The following is a 20335-nucleotide window of genomic DNA, read 5'->3' on the forward strand; positions in this document are numbered from 1 at the left end:
TGGGTACCGCCACTCGCGCCGCGGGGCCGTCCGGTTGAGCGTGGCCGAAGAACCCCGGCGCTGGAGGCTGGTGGAGGGAGAAAGAGCGGAAAAAAGAAAAAAAAAAAAAAGGAGTCGAGACTTTGGCTGAGAGCAAAGCTCTGCGCCCGCGCGGCGCGGCGGTGACGACATTCCTTCGCGCCCAAAGCCGAGTGACGACATTCCTTCGCGCCCAAAGCCGAGCGTTTTTAAGCGCGGGGTGGCGGGCGCCTGCGCAGTGGCTCCGAGCGGGCGGTTGCTGGTTGGTTGTTGTAGTAACGGGGGAAGCAGCGGTCGGCGGCGGCCGGGAGCCCGGCTGGGGAAGGAGGAGGGAGGTAGGCGCAGAGCGCGGTCCCCGCCGGCCGGCCGGCCCCGAGCCATGGGAAGATGAGCCAGGTAAACGCCTGCGCTGGCGCGCTCCGCTCCGCGAGGGAGGGGAGCTCCCGAGTCTGGGCGGGCGCCGGCCGCTGCACTTCCCTGTCGGGGTCCGGGAGCAGCTGTTGGTTTCCGGGCGCGCCGGGCTGAATCGCCGCGGCGGAGTCCCCCCTGCCCTCCCGCGGGGAGCATCTGAGGACCTGCCGGGGGTGGGACCGCGGGGCTGATCCCTTTAGGGCGGGGACGCTCCTCGGGCGAGTGTCCTTAATCTTCTTCGGATCGCCGTCTTCTCCGCTCGGCTGGCAGCCTGCAACGGGTTTGGCATCCCTTCCTCCCTGGGAGGTTTCGTGTGCTTTAATTTAAAGGACTTCCCTGGGTGGCGCAGCGGTTTGGTGCCTGCCTTTGGCTCAGGGCGCGATCCTGGAGACCCGGGATCGAATCCCACATCGGGCTCCCGGTGCATGGAGCCTGCTTCTCCCTCTGCCTGTGTCTCTGCCTCTCTCTCTCTCTCTCTCTCTCTGTGTGTGTGACTATCATAAATAAATTAAAAAAAAAAATAAAGGACTTCCCAACACTTTGGGAAAGATCGAGAAATCCCGTTGGGAATCCTCGGAAGGACATCTTCTTTGAAGTTGTTAGATATTGCCCGTTCCGCTGAGGATCTGTAGGGATCGTTACCGGGATTGCCAGGTTTTTTTTTTTTTTTTTTTTTTTTTTTGGTCTTGTAGACGATCTTTATCATATTTTGAATGTATAGAAAAATGAGATCTGCAAAGATAGACATCACATGGTTATGTCGGAGTAACAGGGTTATGGGCATCGAAACGTTTTCGTTTTCTTTACCTGTAATTTCAATCCCATCCTTAAACACAACGAACATGTATTTTTTACGGATGCAAAAAAAATATTTTAACTTGGAAATATCCTAATTTCAAGGTCTATTTGGGAGTCAAATCATAGTTTGTGATTTTCAGTAGCGGAGAATGATTTTTGAGAGTGTTTGGAAGGACAGTTTTGTTTTGTTTTCAGCTATTTATGACCTTGATTCAGGAGAATATACTAATCTTATAGTTTAGTAGTTAAATTTGTTTTAGTGAAGTATGAGGGCATTTCACCTGTATGCCTGTCCTAGAGTCTAAAGAAATATTTTCAAGCATTGTATATCTTGAGTTTTTATTCTTAAAATAAAAAAAAGCAAGTTTTTCCAGCATGGGGTCTGTCTGTTTTTGGGCAGTCACCCACCTACCTCAGACTTTCCTAAAAAGCTAATTTTTGTTAGTTTTAGTATATATGAGAAAATTGAAAAGCTCAAACTGAATAACAGCTCTTTAAATACATGAAGGACAGACGGTATGTTTGAAAAAAGCCTTGATTTTTGTGGCATATGAGAGGCACTGTGATAGAAGGTAAGCTTCTAGATGTTGCACACCATTTAGGTAAATACTCTTATTTGTTGCATGGAAGATCAATAGCAATAATCACCAAGTAGAAAATGGCATTATGTTTCACATCATTTGGCTTTCTTGCAGGAATCCGTGCCACCTAAATTGTTTGACCCAGTGAATCTTCAAGGAAAGGTCCCTGAGGCCCCCGTCTGCTGACTGCATGACAAACCCTAAAGGAAATGCCAGTCGTGATGGCCCGGGACCTGGAGGAAACAGCATCATCCTCAGAGGATGAGGAGGTGGTAAGCCAAGAGTAAGTAAGAGCAAGACTGCCTTGACCCTTTGCCTTTAGGGTGGAAAATAACTCTCTTTTACTTAAACCTTCTTTTACCTCATTCTTCCTTGGTATAGTCTGACTCTGGTTTTATTTTCTAGCCACAAACTGAACCAAGATATTATGAGTTGATCACCATTGGCTATCTGAAATGAGATAAGGTTCTGTTTCTGGGTTCATGAGTGAATCTTGGCTCTAGATATTGCTATTTGTGAACTCTTGACTGGAGCTCCTAACATAGGAGATTTTTAAATTTGTAGATATTAAAGCAAAGGAGGTCTCCAACATCTATGAGATAAGTTATTTTCTCAAACGCCTTACAATGATAGAAAATAGTATGTACCAGAATAACTGTGGGACAGTACGTTAGAATTCTATGACCTGTGCTGTGCCATTGGACCACATTGCTTTCCTGAGATCTTCTAGTTTTTTGATTGCTGGATTCTCATAATAATAAAAATGAATGATGGTAATAAGTGCAGCTTATCATTTAGCATAGATGACAGTAAGGGCTTTAACTGATGTGTCTCATTTAATCGGAGGATGTTATTATTCCCACTTTAGTAAGCTCAGCTTCACACAGATCAAAGAACTTTTTCAGGGGTTCAGAGAGTGTGAGTGATGGATTGAAATTCAGACCTGGTTTTCCTGGATTTTGAGGCACCTGCTATTTTGCCTCTTTGAACATTATTACTTGACACAGGGAACAAAGAGAGAGTCTGACTTAAAGTTAAGATTAGTTTTTAAGCTTCTCTGTGAATCCCCTTAGGTACACATGTGTGCTATGTAACCTGAAAAGTGGGGATAAAACCTCTCAGGCTGTTTTGTAGGGGTATGGTTAGGATCAAATAGAATGATATGTATGATATGTATGAAGCTTTATAAATGATGAAGTGCCATACAAATGTTAAGACAGTATTGTTACTAGCTTTAATATTGAATTTAAAGTGGATTTCTTATTATAAAGTAGAAGGTTACATTATTTAATGTAACTAGAAAAAATTATTGAAGCATTCATATAGCTTTGGGGAAAGGCTTCCATCACTGTTAGGTCATAGAAAATAATAGAGCTTTGACATTATATTTGGGTCAGTCTTATTCAGGATAATTAAATGGATAATTCCGTCTGATCACTTTATCCTCTTGTGAGTTTTTGCTTTCTGTGTGCTGCCTCTTCCCTATTTTACGAAATTTTTGATTTTTGCGAGCATCAGTCTAATTTCAGGATCATTCTTTTACTTCATGAATATTTTTTATTAGTGCTCTTCGGAGTTGGGCTTGATCTCACCATCCTGAGATCATGACTTTAGTGGAAACCAAGAGTCAGATGCTCAACCAACTATACCACCCGGGCACCCCGACCCTGTGGGGGTAGTCTTTGATTAGCACTTAAAAGTGGGGAATATTGGGAAGAATCATAGTGTCTGGACCACCACTGTGATGGGTGCCATCTGGCAGCTGATTGATTGATTGAGAGGAGAGCTGCCAAATTGTTGTCCAGCCTCATCACACCAGATGAGGAATACTGTGACCATAGGTAGTCTAGTGGCATTTAATAACTACCTAACTTAGAAGTATTGATAAATGTAAATGATATTTTGAGATATGTGCAACAACTGAAATATGGTATAAAAAATCTATAATGCAGACAGACTCAAAAGATACAGATAATGCTTTGTTGCCTATATTCATAATTGAGAAATGGCTAAATTTCTAGTAGAAGTTAGTGAACATACAGGTGTAATTCTAGTCCAGATTCATAGATTTTTTTTGCTCTTCTTCCTTTCAGACTCCTACTGTTGACTTTTGATTGTGAATGTTCCATCAACTCATGTCTTGTCTACCAGACACTTATTATATACATTAGGAATCTTAAGACAGTCTTGTTTACACTTGGAGTAATATGCTTACATTTTTAAAGTTTTGGAAGTTATAAGGCCTTAAATCACCTAAAGATGTATATCTATGGACATCTGCTAGATCTGCTCAGATCCCAAGGCTGTATTAAAGTGTTAATGCCTGGCAATCCTGGACTTTAGGACTAGAAACTATCCAGGCAATCCTTGTTTTGCATGGCATTATTTCAATAGTAAATTTAAAGGGACCCTTTTTCTAGGGGATCTGAAATATAAATTTATATATAGATGTGGAAAGACTTGATATAAGAAATCTTATATCAAGTCGTTCCAGGCCTTAATTTCAGTTCCTATCATAAAAGCCAGCTTTATAGCAGCTCATGAATGTATAATTGGGGGAAAAAAGATCAACAACAAATGATTATACAGTGAGTACTACAGGAGGTCAGAGACAAGGCATCACTGTGGGCTGTTGGAGCCGGGGGAAGGCTCCATGGGGATGGCAAAATGTCCTCTGCCTAAGAGTGGGATCAAGTGCACGGAAGTGAGGAAGGCATTTCCAGCAGGGGCATTGGTATGAATTAGGCCTCGAAGCTTTGAGTTATGTAGGCTAGATCCCAGGAGTGAATAATATATGTGCTGCATGAAATTGCTTCTTCTTCTTTCTTTCTTTCTTTTTTTTTTTTAATATTTTATTTATTCATGAGACACACAGAGAGAGGTAGAAACATAGGCAGAGGGAGAGGCAGGCTCCCTCTAGGGAGCCTGATGCAGGACTCTGTTTCAGGACCCCAGAATCATGACCTGAGCTGAAGGCAGACGTGCAAACGCCGAGGCACTCAATTAAGAAATTGCTTCTTAAGAACCACAATGTTGTTAGGCTTTCAATGAAGTGAACCTTGAACTGTTCTACTTCGGTAATTAAGCATCCAAGTCCTATGTTTTTTCATGCCTATAAGAGCATGTTTTCTTAGCATATACCAGTTTCTGGTATGAATGAAAATTTAAAGTTCCAGTTTTCAGTTTCCTCACTATTTTGAATCTTTTGCCTTTAGCACCACCTGGTGGGCGCATGCTTTTAATGACAATACAGCACATACCTTAAGCGTATTTTAGTTGGCCTCACTGAATTCATAATGTGTCTACCACCTCTTTTATCTTTCATAGGTTGTAAGTAGAAGGATTTCTCTGACAGGGATTTGGCTTTGCACAAATAGCATAGCTAGGGCCTTGGCTCTTCTCAGCCGTGTATCTGTTTATTGTGTTCCTCACCCTCGTCAGGCATTTTAACTTGTAGCAGTAATCCATTGTTTGTAAGTAGGAAGGCACCATGGTCCAGTTTATAGCTAGTGCTAGATTGACAAGGAACTTTGGCTAATTTCCAGAGTTTCTGTCCAAGACTTTGCAGTTTAGGCTGCCTATTTTTTCCTCTGTCCTCTAACTTAGAAATATAGTGGAAAAATTACAGTTGGAAGAGATCCTAGGAATCATCTGGCCTCATGCCTGCATTTTACAGGTGTTTAAGATTAAAAAGCAAGCAAACCACACACACAAAAAATCCTTCTTGCTAAAAAGTGCCTTTGATAAATACCTTTCTCACAAATGGGCCCTATTACCCAGGTCAAAAAAGCAGGAACAGTAAGCATTCACATTCCAGTTCTAGAAAACAGGAAATGAACTAGGCACAGTGTTCTTTGCTTTTCCTCACTAAAACACTTTGGCAGCTCATCCCAAGTCTCAAGGCTGCCTCAGTTCTGTTTGGTAGCCTGGCAGCCTGTGCATTCAAAACGGGGATCTGTTGAAACTTGGGTCGGGAGGGTCTGACTTGGCCCTGAGCTTTGTAGTATGACCTTTTTTAAGGGGTGTGGTCATGTGAGTTTTTGAGAGCAGCCCAAATTTTGGCTAAATGGATCTTACTATATTTAAGGAATTGGTTAGTGTAGGTTCCCAGAGGGTTAGGTTTAAGGTGGTCTGTATACAAAACATCACTGAAATGTGATTAGGAAGATGGAAGGGTGGACGGAGCACAGGTAGGCACCAAGGTTCAGATACCTCTTCCTTACTTTACCAGCTGTAATGGCCTTCAGCAAATCACTTATCCTCTCTGAGGTATCTTTTTTTTTTTTTTTTTTTTTTTTAAGTTCATAGTGTGGGCAAGGAGATTGAGATAGCAGGTGAAAGCTCTTACTTTAATTCCTGGCACAGAGTAGGGACTCAGGTCATTTCTTTCCCTTCTGACTCCCTGGCACTAAGGAGGTTGGAGATTTCCTAATCTGTAAGTAAATACACATCTGTCTAAGATTGATTAAACAGATTTCCCGAGGATAGATAGGGAAGGAGGTTAAAGTCAGATTTTTTTCTGGAGAAAAATATTGTTCCATTTAGTATAGGCTTGCTTTAAAATACGGGGTTTTAATGGAGCGCTTGTATTTTGGTTTCCGAGCTCAGACTCTTAGGATGGGTCATCAAAATGGCTTAAAAAGGGACTGTAGGGTGTAAAAGGGTACATAAATTATTGTAAGTGCTATATATTGCATTCTTTATGTATGCTGAGGATTAAAACGTAAATTGTCCTAAATAATAAAAGGAATTTAAAAACTTTATTTTAAAGATTTCTTTCCAACTGTCCCCCATAAAGGGAATTTATTAACTCATATTTAGGAAAGACTTGATTCTGCAACTCCGCATTTGCCTCTCAGGATGTCATATTTCTAATTCTTCCAGTAGGGTTCCCACTGACTTCCTCCTTTACCTATAGCTCGGGGCTTTCCTCTCAAGGTCACAAAATGACGATTGTACTTAAATACCTCATTCTCTTATACCATCAAGGGGAAGAGGCAGGAGACACAGCAAGTACCTCTTTCTCAGGGGGTCTCACAGCATATCTTCTGATACTCACTGGGCTCTAGTTGGTTTATGTGCTTGTCCCTGATCCACTAACTGGAGGGTGGGATGCCCCAATTGGCTGAGGCCTCTCAAAGCCTGTTCCTGGAGCAGGGATGGAATTAATCTTAACTAGACCACATGGCTAAGAATGGGAACTGAATGGTTTCCCATAGGACATTTTGGATTCTTGTTCCAGGAGGAAGGAAAGTTGCTAAGCAGCAAACCACAGTGATTAATTCAGATTTTTGAGCTGTCAACTAATAAAAGCCTTTTGTTATGGGTGTAGGGATCATCCCTGTATCATGTGGACTGGAGGCTGTAGGAGAATTCCAGTTTTGGTGTTCCATGCTGAGGCTATTCTGACAAAGGACAACAATATTCGTGTAATTGGAGGTAGGTATGGCGTCCCCGACAGTGGCAGGGTTGGGCGTGGCCCCGGTAACCTCTTCTTACAGAAGTTGATATCACATGTAAATAGGAAAAGGGCCTTGGTCATGAGAAAAATCTCATGATTTTTTTATACCTAAGAATTATTTGGAATTTCTTAAATTTGCTGCATCTTAAATTGCTTTCCTTCTTTGAATTCATTCTTCAGAATTATGTGTACATGTGTTGTTATTTTTTGTGATAAAAGACACAAAACAAAATGTACCTTTTTAACTGAGAGTGTACACTTCAGTAGCATTTATACAGTCACAGTGTTGTACAACCTGCACTACTGCGTAGTTCCAGAATGTTTTCATTATCCTAAAGTAAACTGTGTATCCATTAAGCAGTCACACCCTATGACCCCTTATTCCAGCTCCTAGTAATTGCTCATCTTTCTGTTTCTATCGATTTGCCTATTCTGGATATTTCATACAAATGCAGTCATAGAATATGTAGTCTTTTGTGTCTGGCTTTTTTCATTTAGCATGTTTTCATAATGTTTTCAATTTCTAGCATAATTTATCCATGTTGTAGCATGTATCAATACTTCGTTCCTTTTCGAAGAGTGCCATATTTTGTTTATCCATTCATCATTTGAAACAACAAAATTGGTAGTTGTTTCCATCTTTTGGCTCCTGTGAGTAGTGCTGCCTGAAAATTGACATTCAAGCTTTTGTTTGAACACCTATTTTCAGTTCTTTGTTTGAACACCTCTTTCAGTTCTTCAGTTCTTTCAGTTCTATTTTCAGGTCTATGCCTGGGAATGGAATTGCTGGGTCTTATGGTAATTCTATGTTTAACTTATTAAAGAACTGCCAAAGGATATTCCATAGTGACTGCACCATTCTGCATTCCCACCAACAATATAGGAAAGTTCCATTTTCTTCACATCCTCACTGACATTTGTTATTTTCTGTTCTTTAGATTATAGCTGTACCTAGTTGGTGTGAAGTGATATTGTGGTTTTGATGTTCTTTTCCCTAATGACTAATGACATTGAACATCTTTTCATGTGCTGCATGGCTGTTTGTATGTCTTCTTTCTTCTTTAGAGAACTATTTATTCAAAGTTTGAATGGAGGTTTGAACTCATAATCCTGAGAGCAAGACCTGAGCTGAGATCAAGAGTTGGACACTTAACTGACTGAGCCACCCAGGCACCCCATCTTTGCCTATTTTTGAATCGGATGGTTTGACTTTTTTTTTTTTAATTTTTTTTGACTTATTGTTGTTGAGTTAAAAGAGTTCTTTATACATTTTAGATACTAGACCTTATGAGATATATGATTTCCAGATTCTTTTTCCTATTCTCTGATTTGTCTCTTCACTCTCTTGATAGTGTTCTTTTATGAACAAAAGTTTTTCATTTTGATGTTGTGCAGTTTATTTTTTTATTTTGTTGCAGATGCTTTGGGTGTCATATCTAAGGAACCATTGCCTAACCCAAGGTCATAATCCCTGTGCTTTCTTCTAAGAGTTTCAAACTTTCTTCAAAGTTTCAAACTTTTTTTTTTTTAAGATTTGTTTTTATTTATTTATGAGAGAGAGAGAGAGAGAGAGAGAGACAGAGACACAGGCAGAGGCAGAAGCAGGCTCCGTGCTGGGAGCCCGACACGGAACTCGATCCTGGGACTCCAGGATTGCGCCCTGGGCCAAAGGCAGGCGCGAAACCGCTGAGCCACCTAGGGATCCCATCAAAGGTTAAACTTATGTTTAGAGCTAAATGGTCTTTGATCCATTTTGGGTTAATATTTTTACATGGTGTGAGATAAGGGTCAATCTTCATTCTTTTGCATGTCAGTATCCAGTTGTCCCAGTGTGATTAGTTGAAGAGACTATTCTTTCCCCATTGAATAGTTTTGGCACTGTCATTGAAAGTCAGTTGACTATGAATGTATGGGTTTATTTCTAGACTCTTAATATTTTGTTTATCTTTTTGTTTAACTTCATACCAGTGCCACTTTGATTACTATGTCTTTGTACAAAGCTTTAAAATTGGGTTGTGTGAGTCCTTTAGCTTTTTTCTCCTTTTTCAAAAATTTCTTTTGGCTATTCAGGAACTATTGTAATTCCAAATTAATTTTAGGATCAGTTTTTCCGTTTGAGCATAAAGGCTGTTTGGATTATGATGGGTAGCATATTGCCATCTTAGTGTTAAGCCTTCCAAGCCATAAACATGGGAAGTCTTGTCATTTATTTAGGTCATCTTTAATTTTTTTATCAATGTTTCATAGTTCTAACTGTATGAGTTTTAGAGTTTTTGGTTAATTTTATTCCTAAACATTTTATTCTCTTTGGTGCTATCATAAATGGAATTATTTTCTCAATTTCATTTTTGGGTTGTTTATTGCCAGTGTGCAGAAATAAAACCGACTTGTATATTGATCTTGGATCCTGAAACCTTGCTGAATTCAAATATTAGCTCTAATAGTTTGTGTGTATGTGTGTATTCTTTAGCATTGTCTGTATATAAGATCATGTCATCTGCACATAGAGATTTTACTTCTTCCTTTCTAACCTGGATGCCTTTTATTTCTTTTTCTTGCCTAATTGCTTTGGCAGGAACTTCTAGTACAGTGTTGAATAAAAGTGGTAAAAATGGGCATCTTTCTCTTGCTTGTTTCTGTTCTTAGGGGAAAGCTTTCAATCTTTCACTGTTAAGTATGTTATTAGCTGTAAGTTTTTCATGAATGCCTTTTATCATGTTGAGGAAGTTTCCTTCTATTCCTTTGTTTACTCTTTTTATCATGCCAGGGTGTTGGATTCTGTTAAATGCTTTATCTGCATTAATTGAAAAATTTTTTTTCTTCATTCTATTAATGTGGTATGTTATGTTGATTGACCTTTGTATATTGAACCATGCTTGCATTCCTGAGATAAATCCCACTTGGTCATGATAATCTAACCCTTTTAATATGCGGTTTGATTTGGTTTGCTGGTATTTTATTGAGGGTATTTGTATCTATATTCATGAGGGGTTTTGATCTGTGGTTTTCTTGTAATGTCTTTATCTGGATTTGGTATTAGAGTAATGCTGGCCTCATATAATGAGTTCCCTCCTCTTCTTTGGAAGAGTTTAAGAAGGATTGGTGTTAGTTCTTTAAATGTTTGAAGAATTCACCAGTGAATCCATGTAGTTGGGGCTTTTTATTGGGAGGTTTGTGATTACTGATATAATCTCTACTTGTTATATGTCTATTCATATTTTGTATTTTGACTCAGATTTGGTAAATTTGTATGTTTTTAGTTTTTGTTCATTTAGTTTATCCAATTTGCTGGCATACATTTATTCTTAGTATTCTTTGTTTTTCATAGTATTCTTATGTAATCCTTCTTATTTCTGTAAGGTCAGCAGTAATGTTCCTATTTCACTTCTGATTTTAGTAATTTGAATCTTTTCTCTTTTTTTCTTAGGCTAACTAAAGGTTTGTCAATTTTGATCATTTTAAAGAACGACCTGTTAATTTTGCTTATTTTCTCTATTGTTTTTTAGTCTCAATTTCATTTATCTCCACTCTTCTTTTTGATATTCAGCAGTGCTCTGAATTCTAGGGTTGGCCTGTAGCTATCTTCAGAGGTTATAGTACCATGGATCAGAACTGCTGTGTGATATAGTAGAAAGAGTCTATATGTGGGTTCTATACATTGGTTCAAATCCCAGCTTTGGCATTTACTAGCTTTGAGTCTGGGGCAAATCACTTAAACTCTCTCAACTGTTTTAGTGAGGTGGAGATAAAAGCTACCTTGTAGGCATTGTACGAGTTAATGAGATCATTTAATATTTGGTAAATAGTGGGTACTCCGAATTTGTGCTACTTACTCTACTTGTTGAATAGGATCTGTTCTAGTTCTACTTTGAAATGACTTTAAGATCTGTTCTTGCTCCATAATAAGCCAGGAGTTCAGAGGACAATGAACACCTGCTTCTGGGATTTGAATCCTCTCTCCCCAAGGGTCTTGTTCTAATCCCTTCAGCAAGTTGCTAGGTTACCACTTAAAGGGATGTGGTTCACTCAAGTTCTCTGAATTTGGAGGAACTGAAGATTGCTAACATTTGCAAAGAAACTCCCTTTCAATACAATCGAAGTCAAAACATCAAAGGTAGGTAAAAACAATAGAAGTAAATAATCTCCCCCAAAACAGATTTCTTTTGGTCTGCTTGTCACATAAGTGAATCTCTGTATTTGTGGCGGTAAGCAGACCCTTCTTTTTTAGAGTACTGAACATTTATTGGAAATTAGTATCTATCCGTGTTGTTAACCTATTGTTCAAGCAGTCCCTGTGTTTTAGAACTTACATGTCTTTTTTTTTTTTTTACCCTTTACACATTCTTGTGATTGAAGAAAAAGCCACTGAACTTTTTTCTCAAACTTTTTTTTTTCAATTTTCTGTATCTTTCCAATTCTTTGAGGTTTCATAATTTTCTAAACCTTCCTTTATGAAAGGAACAATTTTTAAAAAAGATTTATTGATTTTAGAGAGCATATACAAGGGGAGGGGCAGAGGGAGAGGGAAAGAGAGTCTCCAGCAAACTCCCCACTGGGCAGACAGGCTGACATGGGGCTCTATCTCAGGACCTTGAGATCATGACCTGAGTTGGAGTCGGATGCTTCACCAACTGAGCAAAACCAAGCACCCCTGAAAAGAGCAATTTGAGTGTTTCTAGTTGCTATCTCAGATTTCTGAATTGTTAAATATTCTAGGTCTTTTCCTTTTCTTTTTTTCTCTCTTCTCTTAATAGCTGACATAGATCTGCTCAGATCATAATCCTGTGTTTAAATCCCCTTGAGAAGTGTTTCTGGGGCATTAGTTATCTTCTGCTGATCTTCGAGTGTTAGATGCCAGTATTGTTTTTCTGTGATCTGTTAAATGTTTCATTGAATTTACTGTTAATATTTTTGGTACAGTATGATTTCATATGGTTTATTTGTGAAATATTCCAGAAATACATTCTATCCCTACTATTTCCATGTTTTTTTCAAAATTGCATAAACTTTGAACATGTAAATGGGATTGCATTTTAGAGATGAGAGATATTTTCAGTTTAAGATAATCTGTTCCTAGAAAGAAACATCATTTTATAATTTGCTTCTGAATTTGTCAGCTTCATAAGTTTACATTTGCTAGACTAGCACTGTCCAATAGAAATACGATGCAAGGTAGATATGTAAGTTTTCCAGTGGCCTTTAAAAAAAAAAGGTAATTAGAAATAGGTGAAATTGATTTTATAATATATTTTATTTAAACCAAAATATTAGTTCTACATTTACTCGATATAGAAAAATTCATTAAGATATTTGATATCTAGGGGCACCTGGGTGGCTCATTTGATAAAGCATCTGTCTTTGGCTCAGGTCATGATACCAGGGTCCTGGGATTGAGCCCCGCGTGGGGCTCCCTGCTCAGTGGGGAGCCTGTTTCTCCCTCCCTCTGTCCTCTGCTCCTCGTTCTTGCTCTCTCCCAAATAAGTAAATAATCTGTATGTATTTTACACTGTAAACATAAAATCTCAGTATGGTTCAAAATTTTCATCAGAAATTTTTAATCTGTATTTAGATTTTACAACCATTATAGTTGAAAAAGTAAATTCATATATTCAGTTTGTTCCAGATAAGTTTTCCAATAACTGATTTCAGTATTGGTTTTCAAATTTAAATTTAAATTCATAAAATTAAATAAAATTAAAAATTCAGTTTTTGGTTACACTAGTTACATTTCTCCTCCTCCTCCTCCTCCTCCTTCTTCTTCTTTTATAGAAAGAGAAGGAGAGAGGAGGGGACAGAGGGAAAATCTCAGGCAGGCTCCATGCCCATGGCAGAGCCCCATATGGGGCTGATCTGATGACCTTGAGACCATGACCTGAGCCAAAACCAGGAATCGGACACTTAACCAACTGAGCCCCCTAGGCATCCCCACACTAGTTGCATTTCAGGTGCTCAGTAATTATACATGACTAGTGACTGCCATATTCAGCAGTGGGGGGTATAGACCTCATTTTCTGACAATGAGGCAAAGCTACACTATATTGCCATTGAAAGGGTTAGTCTTATGTTCTAAAAATTAAAAAAAAAATGTCAGTTTTATCTTCATTCTAGTTTCCCAGGCTATTTTTGACCAAACCTCTTAGGGCATGTCATCACTCCCTAGGTGCTTCTGTGCTGACAGATTATTGGTTCCTTGTTCTAATTCACTCTACTGCTGAAGGTCCTAGCACTTTAGTTTGCCTCCTGATGCACACATGAGCGGTTGGAGAAGAGGAAATTCTGTAGTCTCATGATAGAATTGACACAGGGCATGTTCAGAGGCTCATATAGCAGATGTTTAGCAGTTTGCTAGTAGGACCAATGCCATGCTCTACTTCTTGTTTTTATATGGAAGGAAATACGGATAAGGTGCTTATTTCTTGGGCAGTTGGATCAGTTCAGTTTATAGTTGCAAGCCTCCATTTGACTCTTGCCATGGGAGCAGAGCCCAGGGTTGCCCAGTCTTTGAAGTGGAGCCCAGAAATCTAGATTTTTTTTTTGTATGAATTCTTTCAATTTTAAAAGATGAGCAACTAATTCAGTTTTATGTTTAAAACACCACAAAGAATGAACAGACTGTATTTGCAGGCTGGATTTGGCCTGTGGGTCATCAATTTATAACTGGTAATCAGCATCATTTGACATAGGGCTGTTGGACACAGAACATGAATGTGAGTTAAAATCCCCAGAAATCACACTTGCTTTATGTCATTCCACCCTGTCTTTCTAGCACTCCCTTTTTGGAACATGTGCATTGTATCAGAGTTGGGTGTAGTTAGTTGGTATGGATTAGAAGTAGTTGGTCACTATGTACTACTCACATACTGTGAGAATCAAGTCACTGAGTGCAGTGATAATGGCATGTTTCTTCTATGTTAGGAAAAGTAGGAGCAAGAGTTTTAATAGCATTTTTTATTTTTATTTTTAAATTTGTTATGTAAAATGTGTAATTTATGTATGGTAGCTATTTTACTACATAATTTACTTTTTTACTATTAAAAAGATTTTTTTTTTACCATGTAACAACAAATGTTCTAAAAGTCTTATGTGTATTAAATGATTTAGTGCTACCCCATGAGTTGAGTACTTTTATTATCAACCCCATTTGACATGTGGGGAATTGACCATAGAGAAATAATTTATTCACGATTACAGGCAGGAAGTGGTAGAGCCAGGATGTGAACCCTTGGTAGTTCCACTCCAGAGATCTACTCTTTCTCTTATCATTTCCCCTTCCTCCCCAGTCCCCAGATAGTCATTCTGTTTTTCTGTATGCCTTAGTGACTACCTTCCCCATGGCTTGGACACTGAGAGGTGAGCATTGCAGAACAGGCATGGAATCAGGCACACTTCTGGTCTCCAGCGTGGATGATTCTTTGACATGTACAGAAATGGAGATGTCAGTGATCACAGTTATCATAATGAAGAGCCCTGATTTTCTTTCACTTTCTAAACATTGAATCTAAAAAAATTAAAAACCTTTTGACAAGCTATAATAATAGCTTCATTGAATGAATGTAATACTCTTTCCTTGTGCTCACCAATTATTAATGTTTTGTCATGTTTCTTTTCTCTCTGAACCATTTGAGAATTAGTTCAAATACTTTATACCTTAATGCTTTATTCAGCAGTGTGTCACCTAAGCACAAGGGCATCATCTGTATAACCATAGTACTGAGGTGACACTCAGGAAATCTGACATTGGTAAAATATTCTATGTGGTATACAGTGCTTATGCACATTTCCCTAGTTCTAGTTTTGACTTTTATATGTGTTACTATTTTTCTAAAATCTAGGACCAGATCAAAGATTGTATTTAGTTTTCGTATTTCTCTTCAAATCTTCCACACTTTGTGAGTGTGTGTATGTGTGTGTGTGTATCTCTTACAGCATTGACATTTTTTAGAGATTTTCAGACAAGTTGCTCTGCAGATGTCCTTAAGTTTGGGCTTGTCTGATTGTTTCCACGTGTTTAGATTCAGGTTTAAAAATTTTGTAGCGCTATCCCTTAGTGCAGTTGTGTCCTCATTGTACCACATTAGGAAGGATGTGATGTCATTGTGTTGCATTATTGGTGATGGCAGATTTTGTCATTTGGTTGAGATAGTGTTCACCAGATTGCTTCATTGGAGGAGTGCTTTTCTCCTTTGTTACAAGCTTTCTCTGGAGTGATGTTTTGAGATACATGAATATCCTCACCCATTGGTATCCATTGATTTTAGTCTGAACTACTTTCTCTTATGATTTTTGTAAAATACTGATTTTATGTTTCTTTCCTTTTACATTTATTAGCTGGATTTGCTGTAAAGAAGAGCTTTTTCCTTTATAGGAGGCAGAAATATGGTCCCCATAAATTTATCTACCTCCTCCTCATCCCCAGAACCTGTGAAAATGTTATCTGACATGGCAATGGAAAATTGAGTTTGTAGGTGGGATTAAGGTTGCTAATCAGCTGGCCTTAATCATGAGGGTTCTTTAAAGTAGGAGGAGGCAGAAAGAGTCAGGTCGATGCTATGTGAGAAAGACTAGACCTGCCATTGCTGGTTTTGAAAATAGACCAAGAAGGCTATAAGCCATGGAATGGGGGCAGCCTCCAGAAGCTGAGAAAGGAAAAAAATGGACCCTGTCCAGGGCCTATAGAAAGGAATGCAGCCCTGCTCTTTCCTTGATGACACTTGTGTCAGACTCCTGACCTACAGAACTATCAGACAATGGATTTGTGTTGGTTAAGCCACCGAATATATTTTAGTTTATTTTAGCAGTGATAGAAAACCAGTATACCTTTTACCTTCTTATCAGTGTGAACTCATGGATTCTTTTTTTTTAGTAAGTGAATCATAGTTTTTCTCTGTCATATTCATTTTTATGTTGAAGTTCTCTTAAATTTGGCCATTGAGACCCCTGTGACATATTTCCAATCAGTTTTGGAGCACTTTTCTCTTTTTTGGTGTTAACGAGATGGTCCAGGCCTTTCCTGTGCTCTCCCTCTACAACTTGGGAGTCAGAAGACAAACTCTTAAGCAGTGCACTGTACTGTTTCTTAAATTATACTGTGCACTACAATGAACACATAGGGCTCTGAAGTCTTTTTCTTACAACAGTATTGCAAAGGCAACATAATAGTAATTGATCATTGGGGAAACCCTGTAACTGGGCTTTCAGTGTTTGCCACAAGAATGAGAAGTATGGGGTGTCTGGCCTTTTCATTCCAGTCTTCCATTGTGTCTGCTTTGCATGAGGTTCCTGCCAGGGCTGGACAAGTAGCAGCAGGGATTTATGGATATTTTCATATGAATTCATAAAAAGGTATGCTTATCTTCGTAGAGGCTGAATTTTGTTCTAAGGCCTGTCCATCATTTCCTTATTCTTCTCATTCAGAAAGTGTTCAATATGCAGCCCTTTAAAAAATTTGTTCTGCAGATGGGGCACCTGGCTGGCTCAGTTGGTGGAGTATGTGACTCTTGATCTCAGGGTTATGAGTTTGAGCCCCACATTGGGCAAAGAGATTACTTAATTTAAAAAAATTAAAAAATAATTGTTCTGTGGAATTCTTGACTAATTTTTTCAAACAATTTGTAGTGATATATACATTAGTAGTATTATGTAGTGATATAAAAGAGATTACATTTAATGGGCTAGAGTAAATGTTAGTCTTTGGGGATATATAGAAATATCACATGACAGACTTTTGTCTTAGGGGTCACTATGCTTTCAGGGCCTGACCCGAAATGTCACTGAGTGAAGGGACTGTGCTGACCTAGAGCCTGTGAGCCCACCCCAAAGGGAGCACTTGTGCTTCTCCCATTGACTCTTGCCCTGGCAGAGAGAGCAAGCCCAGGGTTGCCAGGGTTTTCAAGAGAGGCCCAGAAATCTAGGTTTTTATATGAATTCCTCCAATTTCAAAAGGTTGTTAATTCAATTTTATTTTTAAATCACAATGAGAAATTAACAAACTATGTCTGCAGATTGGTGTTGTCCCTGGATCATCAGTTTATAACCTCTGGTCTAAGATACACTGGTAACCAGCATCATTGCACACAGAGGGCTATCTAGAGCAGGGATTCTTAACCTTTTTCTGCAGTGTACCAAATGTGCAGTGGCAGGGTGGGGAAGCCTATGGGTCTGTTCTCAGAATAATGTGTTTTAAGTGTATAAAAAATATAGAGAGGGTTAAAAACAAAATCAATTGTATTGAAATACAATTATTAAAATATTTCTTAAAAACTAAACGGGTGACATGTATGCATTTTTATTAGTGTATTAAATAACATGATCTAGTGGAAGGTCTGTTAACTAACAATAACTTTTAAATGCTGTGAGAAGTGATATTTTGAGATAGCTGTAACAACTGTAAAATAATATTAAAATACCTGGTATCTATGGGTGTTAGGGTCACAGGAATTGCTAGCACTGCTCTGCTTTGTGTCTACATTCATAATTGAAGGTAATGTTCAATTTCAACTAGTAGTGAAAACAAAGATATCCTTTTGTCCCTCATCCAGATTTAATAACCCTCAGTGAATCTCACATTAAGAACCCTTGGTCCAAAATAATCTGCAGCCTGCCTATAGTAGCATAAGGGTAGCAGTATATGTTCTTGAGTATAATTAAGCAAGCCACCATCTTACAGTTTATTTTTGTCTCTACAGTTAACTTTCTGGTTACTGAATTTGATTCTGTGTTTTTCTTTAGAACGTTATCATTTGTCTTACAAAATTGTGCGAACAGATAGTCGCCTGGTACGCAGCATTCTGACAGCCCATGGATTTCATGAAGTAAGCTCATTTTTACTGTCTCACCTGATCTGCTCTAAAGCTGAAAATCCTAGCCACCTACCTGACTACCAGTTAACAGGGCAGCTCTAGAAGGTACATGGGATCTATGATAATGTAGAGCTTTCATTGAATTTCTGAGTGACTTTATCAGTTTCTCCTTAAAATACATGGAAAACATTTTTACAAGATCCCTCTCCCTCTCCCCCTTTCTCACTCTCTCTCCTCTCTCTTTCTCTTTTAAACAAAAAAAAACCCCAAACATTTTTCTTGCTATGATTTGAAGATTGTGGTAGAGACAGAGTTGCCCATAAAGAATTGTCTTCTTTGATTGCAAGCAACAGAAACAGATTCTACCTAACTTAAACCAAAAAGGATTTGTGGGTCAATTACACATAGAGTAGGTAGCAGAATCAAAGAAGAGCTGAAAAGGCAGGCCTTTGGAAGGAGAGAGCCTGGGACAGTTCTGGGGATCTGGGAACAGGAATCAGGACTGTCTCTTCAAGGTACTGCTATAGAAATGACTTAACTCTGTTCATTGATTCATTGTCCTTGTGCTATTCTTCACTGAAGAATCATATTCTGGGGATAGTGTGACTGGTCCAGCTTGGGTTAGGATCTACTCCTTGCCTGGGACCAGGGGGTGGGGTGAGGAATGTTATTGACAGTCTTTTAAAACCAAGTAGTATGGGCAGCCCGGGTGGCTCAGCAGTTTAGCGCCGCCTTCAGCACAGGGTGTGATCCTGGAGACCCAGGATTGAGTCCCACATCGGGCTTCCTGCATGGAGCCTGCTTCTCCCTCTGCCTGTGTCTCTGCCTCTCTCTCTCTCTCTCATGAATAAATAAATAAAATCTTAAAATAAAATCTTAAATAAAATAAATAAATAAAATCTTAAATAAAATCTGTTTTAAAAAAAAACAAGTAGTATGTTATTCCCAAAGAAAATTGAGGAAATTGTGATATTGATATCAAAGGGACAAGAAAAAATGCTAGACAGACTGCACTATAGATATTTTGAAATAATTGATAAAAGTCTGGTTGCTAGCTTTTTATCTTAGGTTGAGGTTTGAAGTAGACATTTTGAGGAAGTTCTGATACTAGTTTATACACTTTCTTGCTTTTTATCTCCAGGGCTTAACATGGTAATGTATCACATTGTAAGCCCCGAGTACCTAGTTATTGGATGAATAGACAGATGAATTCTTATGAATGAGTGATATTCTAAGTCAGTTTGCTACCACAAGGTTTTAGTTCTGATCAGTACTTTATACCCATCATCTGCAGGGACATATGGACACTTTGAGAAGGGAGTTGTGGGGTTGAGCCCTCTTCTCATACTTTGATATGCAAGAATGTTAAAAGACATCACAGACTTCTATAGAAAGGTTCATTTGTTCTATTTTATGCATCTGGGATTTGCCCAACTGTCCCGTTCTTTAAACTTGATCATCTTCATGTTCTTTATCCTCAGCTTTTATTTTACTAGGTAAAATATTTACTATTTACATACTAACTGGGCACTGACTGTGTTCTGTAGGTGAAAAATCTCTATGGCCTTTCTTGCTGTCTCTGTTTCTGGAGAGAGGCTATCTCTGACGCTTTTTTTTTTTTTTCCTTTTTATCTGCCCTCAGGTTCACCCAAGCAGCACTGACTATAACCTAATGTGGACAGGATCCCACCTGAAGCCCTTCTTACTTCGCACCCTCTCTGAAGCACAAAAGGTTAATCACTTTCCCAGGTAATGCTCCTGTAGCTCCTTTGCTCCATTTAAAGGTGCCTAACATTGGGCAGGTAGAGGTAATTAATGTCCTTAAAAAAAGAAGTCTGTGATATAGGGCAGCAGTCTGTAAATCAAACTGAGATGTCAACATCCATAAGTATATGTTATATGAAGTCTTTCTAAGGACTGTAGACATGGATGGTTCTAAAGGAGACTGTTTCTAGATTGCAAATCCCATAGTTTTTCTTTCCTGAAATTGGGTAGGTTGAGAGCCCCTCATGTGGATAGGTACTCCCTTCTCACCTCCTTTTTCCACAGTTACTGTTTCCCCTTTTAGAATCTTAATTTGATGCATTGTCCTTGGGTACAAACACTTCCAGGGTTCTAAACAAAAGTACATAAAAAATGATGTTGGTTTGAATTCTGGTAATGACAGATGACCAGAAATGACCATCATGATGGCGATTTCCATTTCTTTACTTTTAATGGAATTAAAAGAGGACCTGATCAAATTACCAGCTGATAGACCATTAATT

The 20335-nt window shown here is 38.7% G+C and overlaps 1 protein-coding gene across 37 annotated transcripts in view; it reads left to right on the forward strand.

The window, feature by feature from the left end:
- Nucleotides 1–273: 273 nt before the first annotated feature.
- TTLL5 (tubulin tyrosine ligase like 5) overlaps nt 274–20335 on the forward strand; it is a 269877-nt gene continuing 249815 nt past the window's right edge. For 35 of the 37 annotated variants that reach the window (XR_007412723.1, XR_003135328.3, XR_003135327.3 and 32 more), the window contains exons 1-5: nt 274–414; nt 1923–2091; nt 7141–7247; nt 17998–18080; nt 19711–19817. Coding sequence is in view for 27 of the 37 variants with exons in the window: in XM_025443972.3 (XP_025299757.1) it covers nt 2018–2091; nt 7141–7247; nt 17998–18080; nt 19711–19817 (371 nt within the window). In the remaining 10 variants the exon portion in view is untranslated. Of the gene's footprint in view, nt 415–1922; nt 2092–7140; nt 7248–17997; nt 18174–19710; nt 19818–20335 lie in introns of those variants that run through there. The other 2 variants (XM_035720025.2, XM_025443981.3) reach the window with 2 other exon arrangements.

The sequence above is a fragment of the Canis lupus genome, chromosome 8, assembly GCF_003254725.2.
Source record: "Canis lupus dingo isolate Sandy chromosome 8, ASM325472v2, whole genome shotgun sequence".
Taxonomy (NCBI): Eukaryota; Metazoa; Chordata; class Mammalia; order Carnivora; family Canidae; genus Canis; species Canis lupus.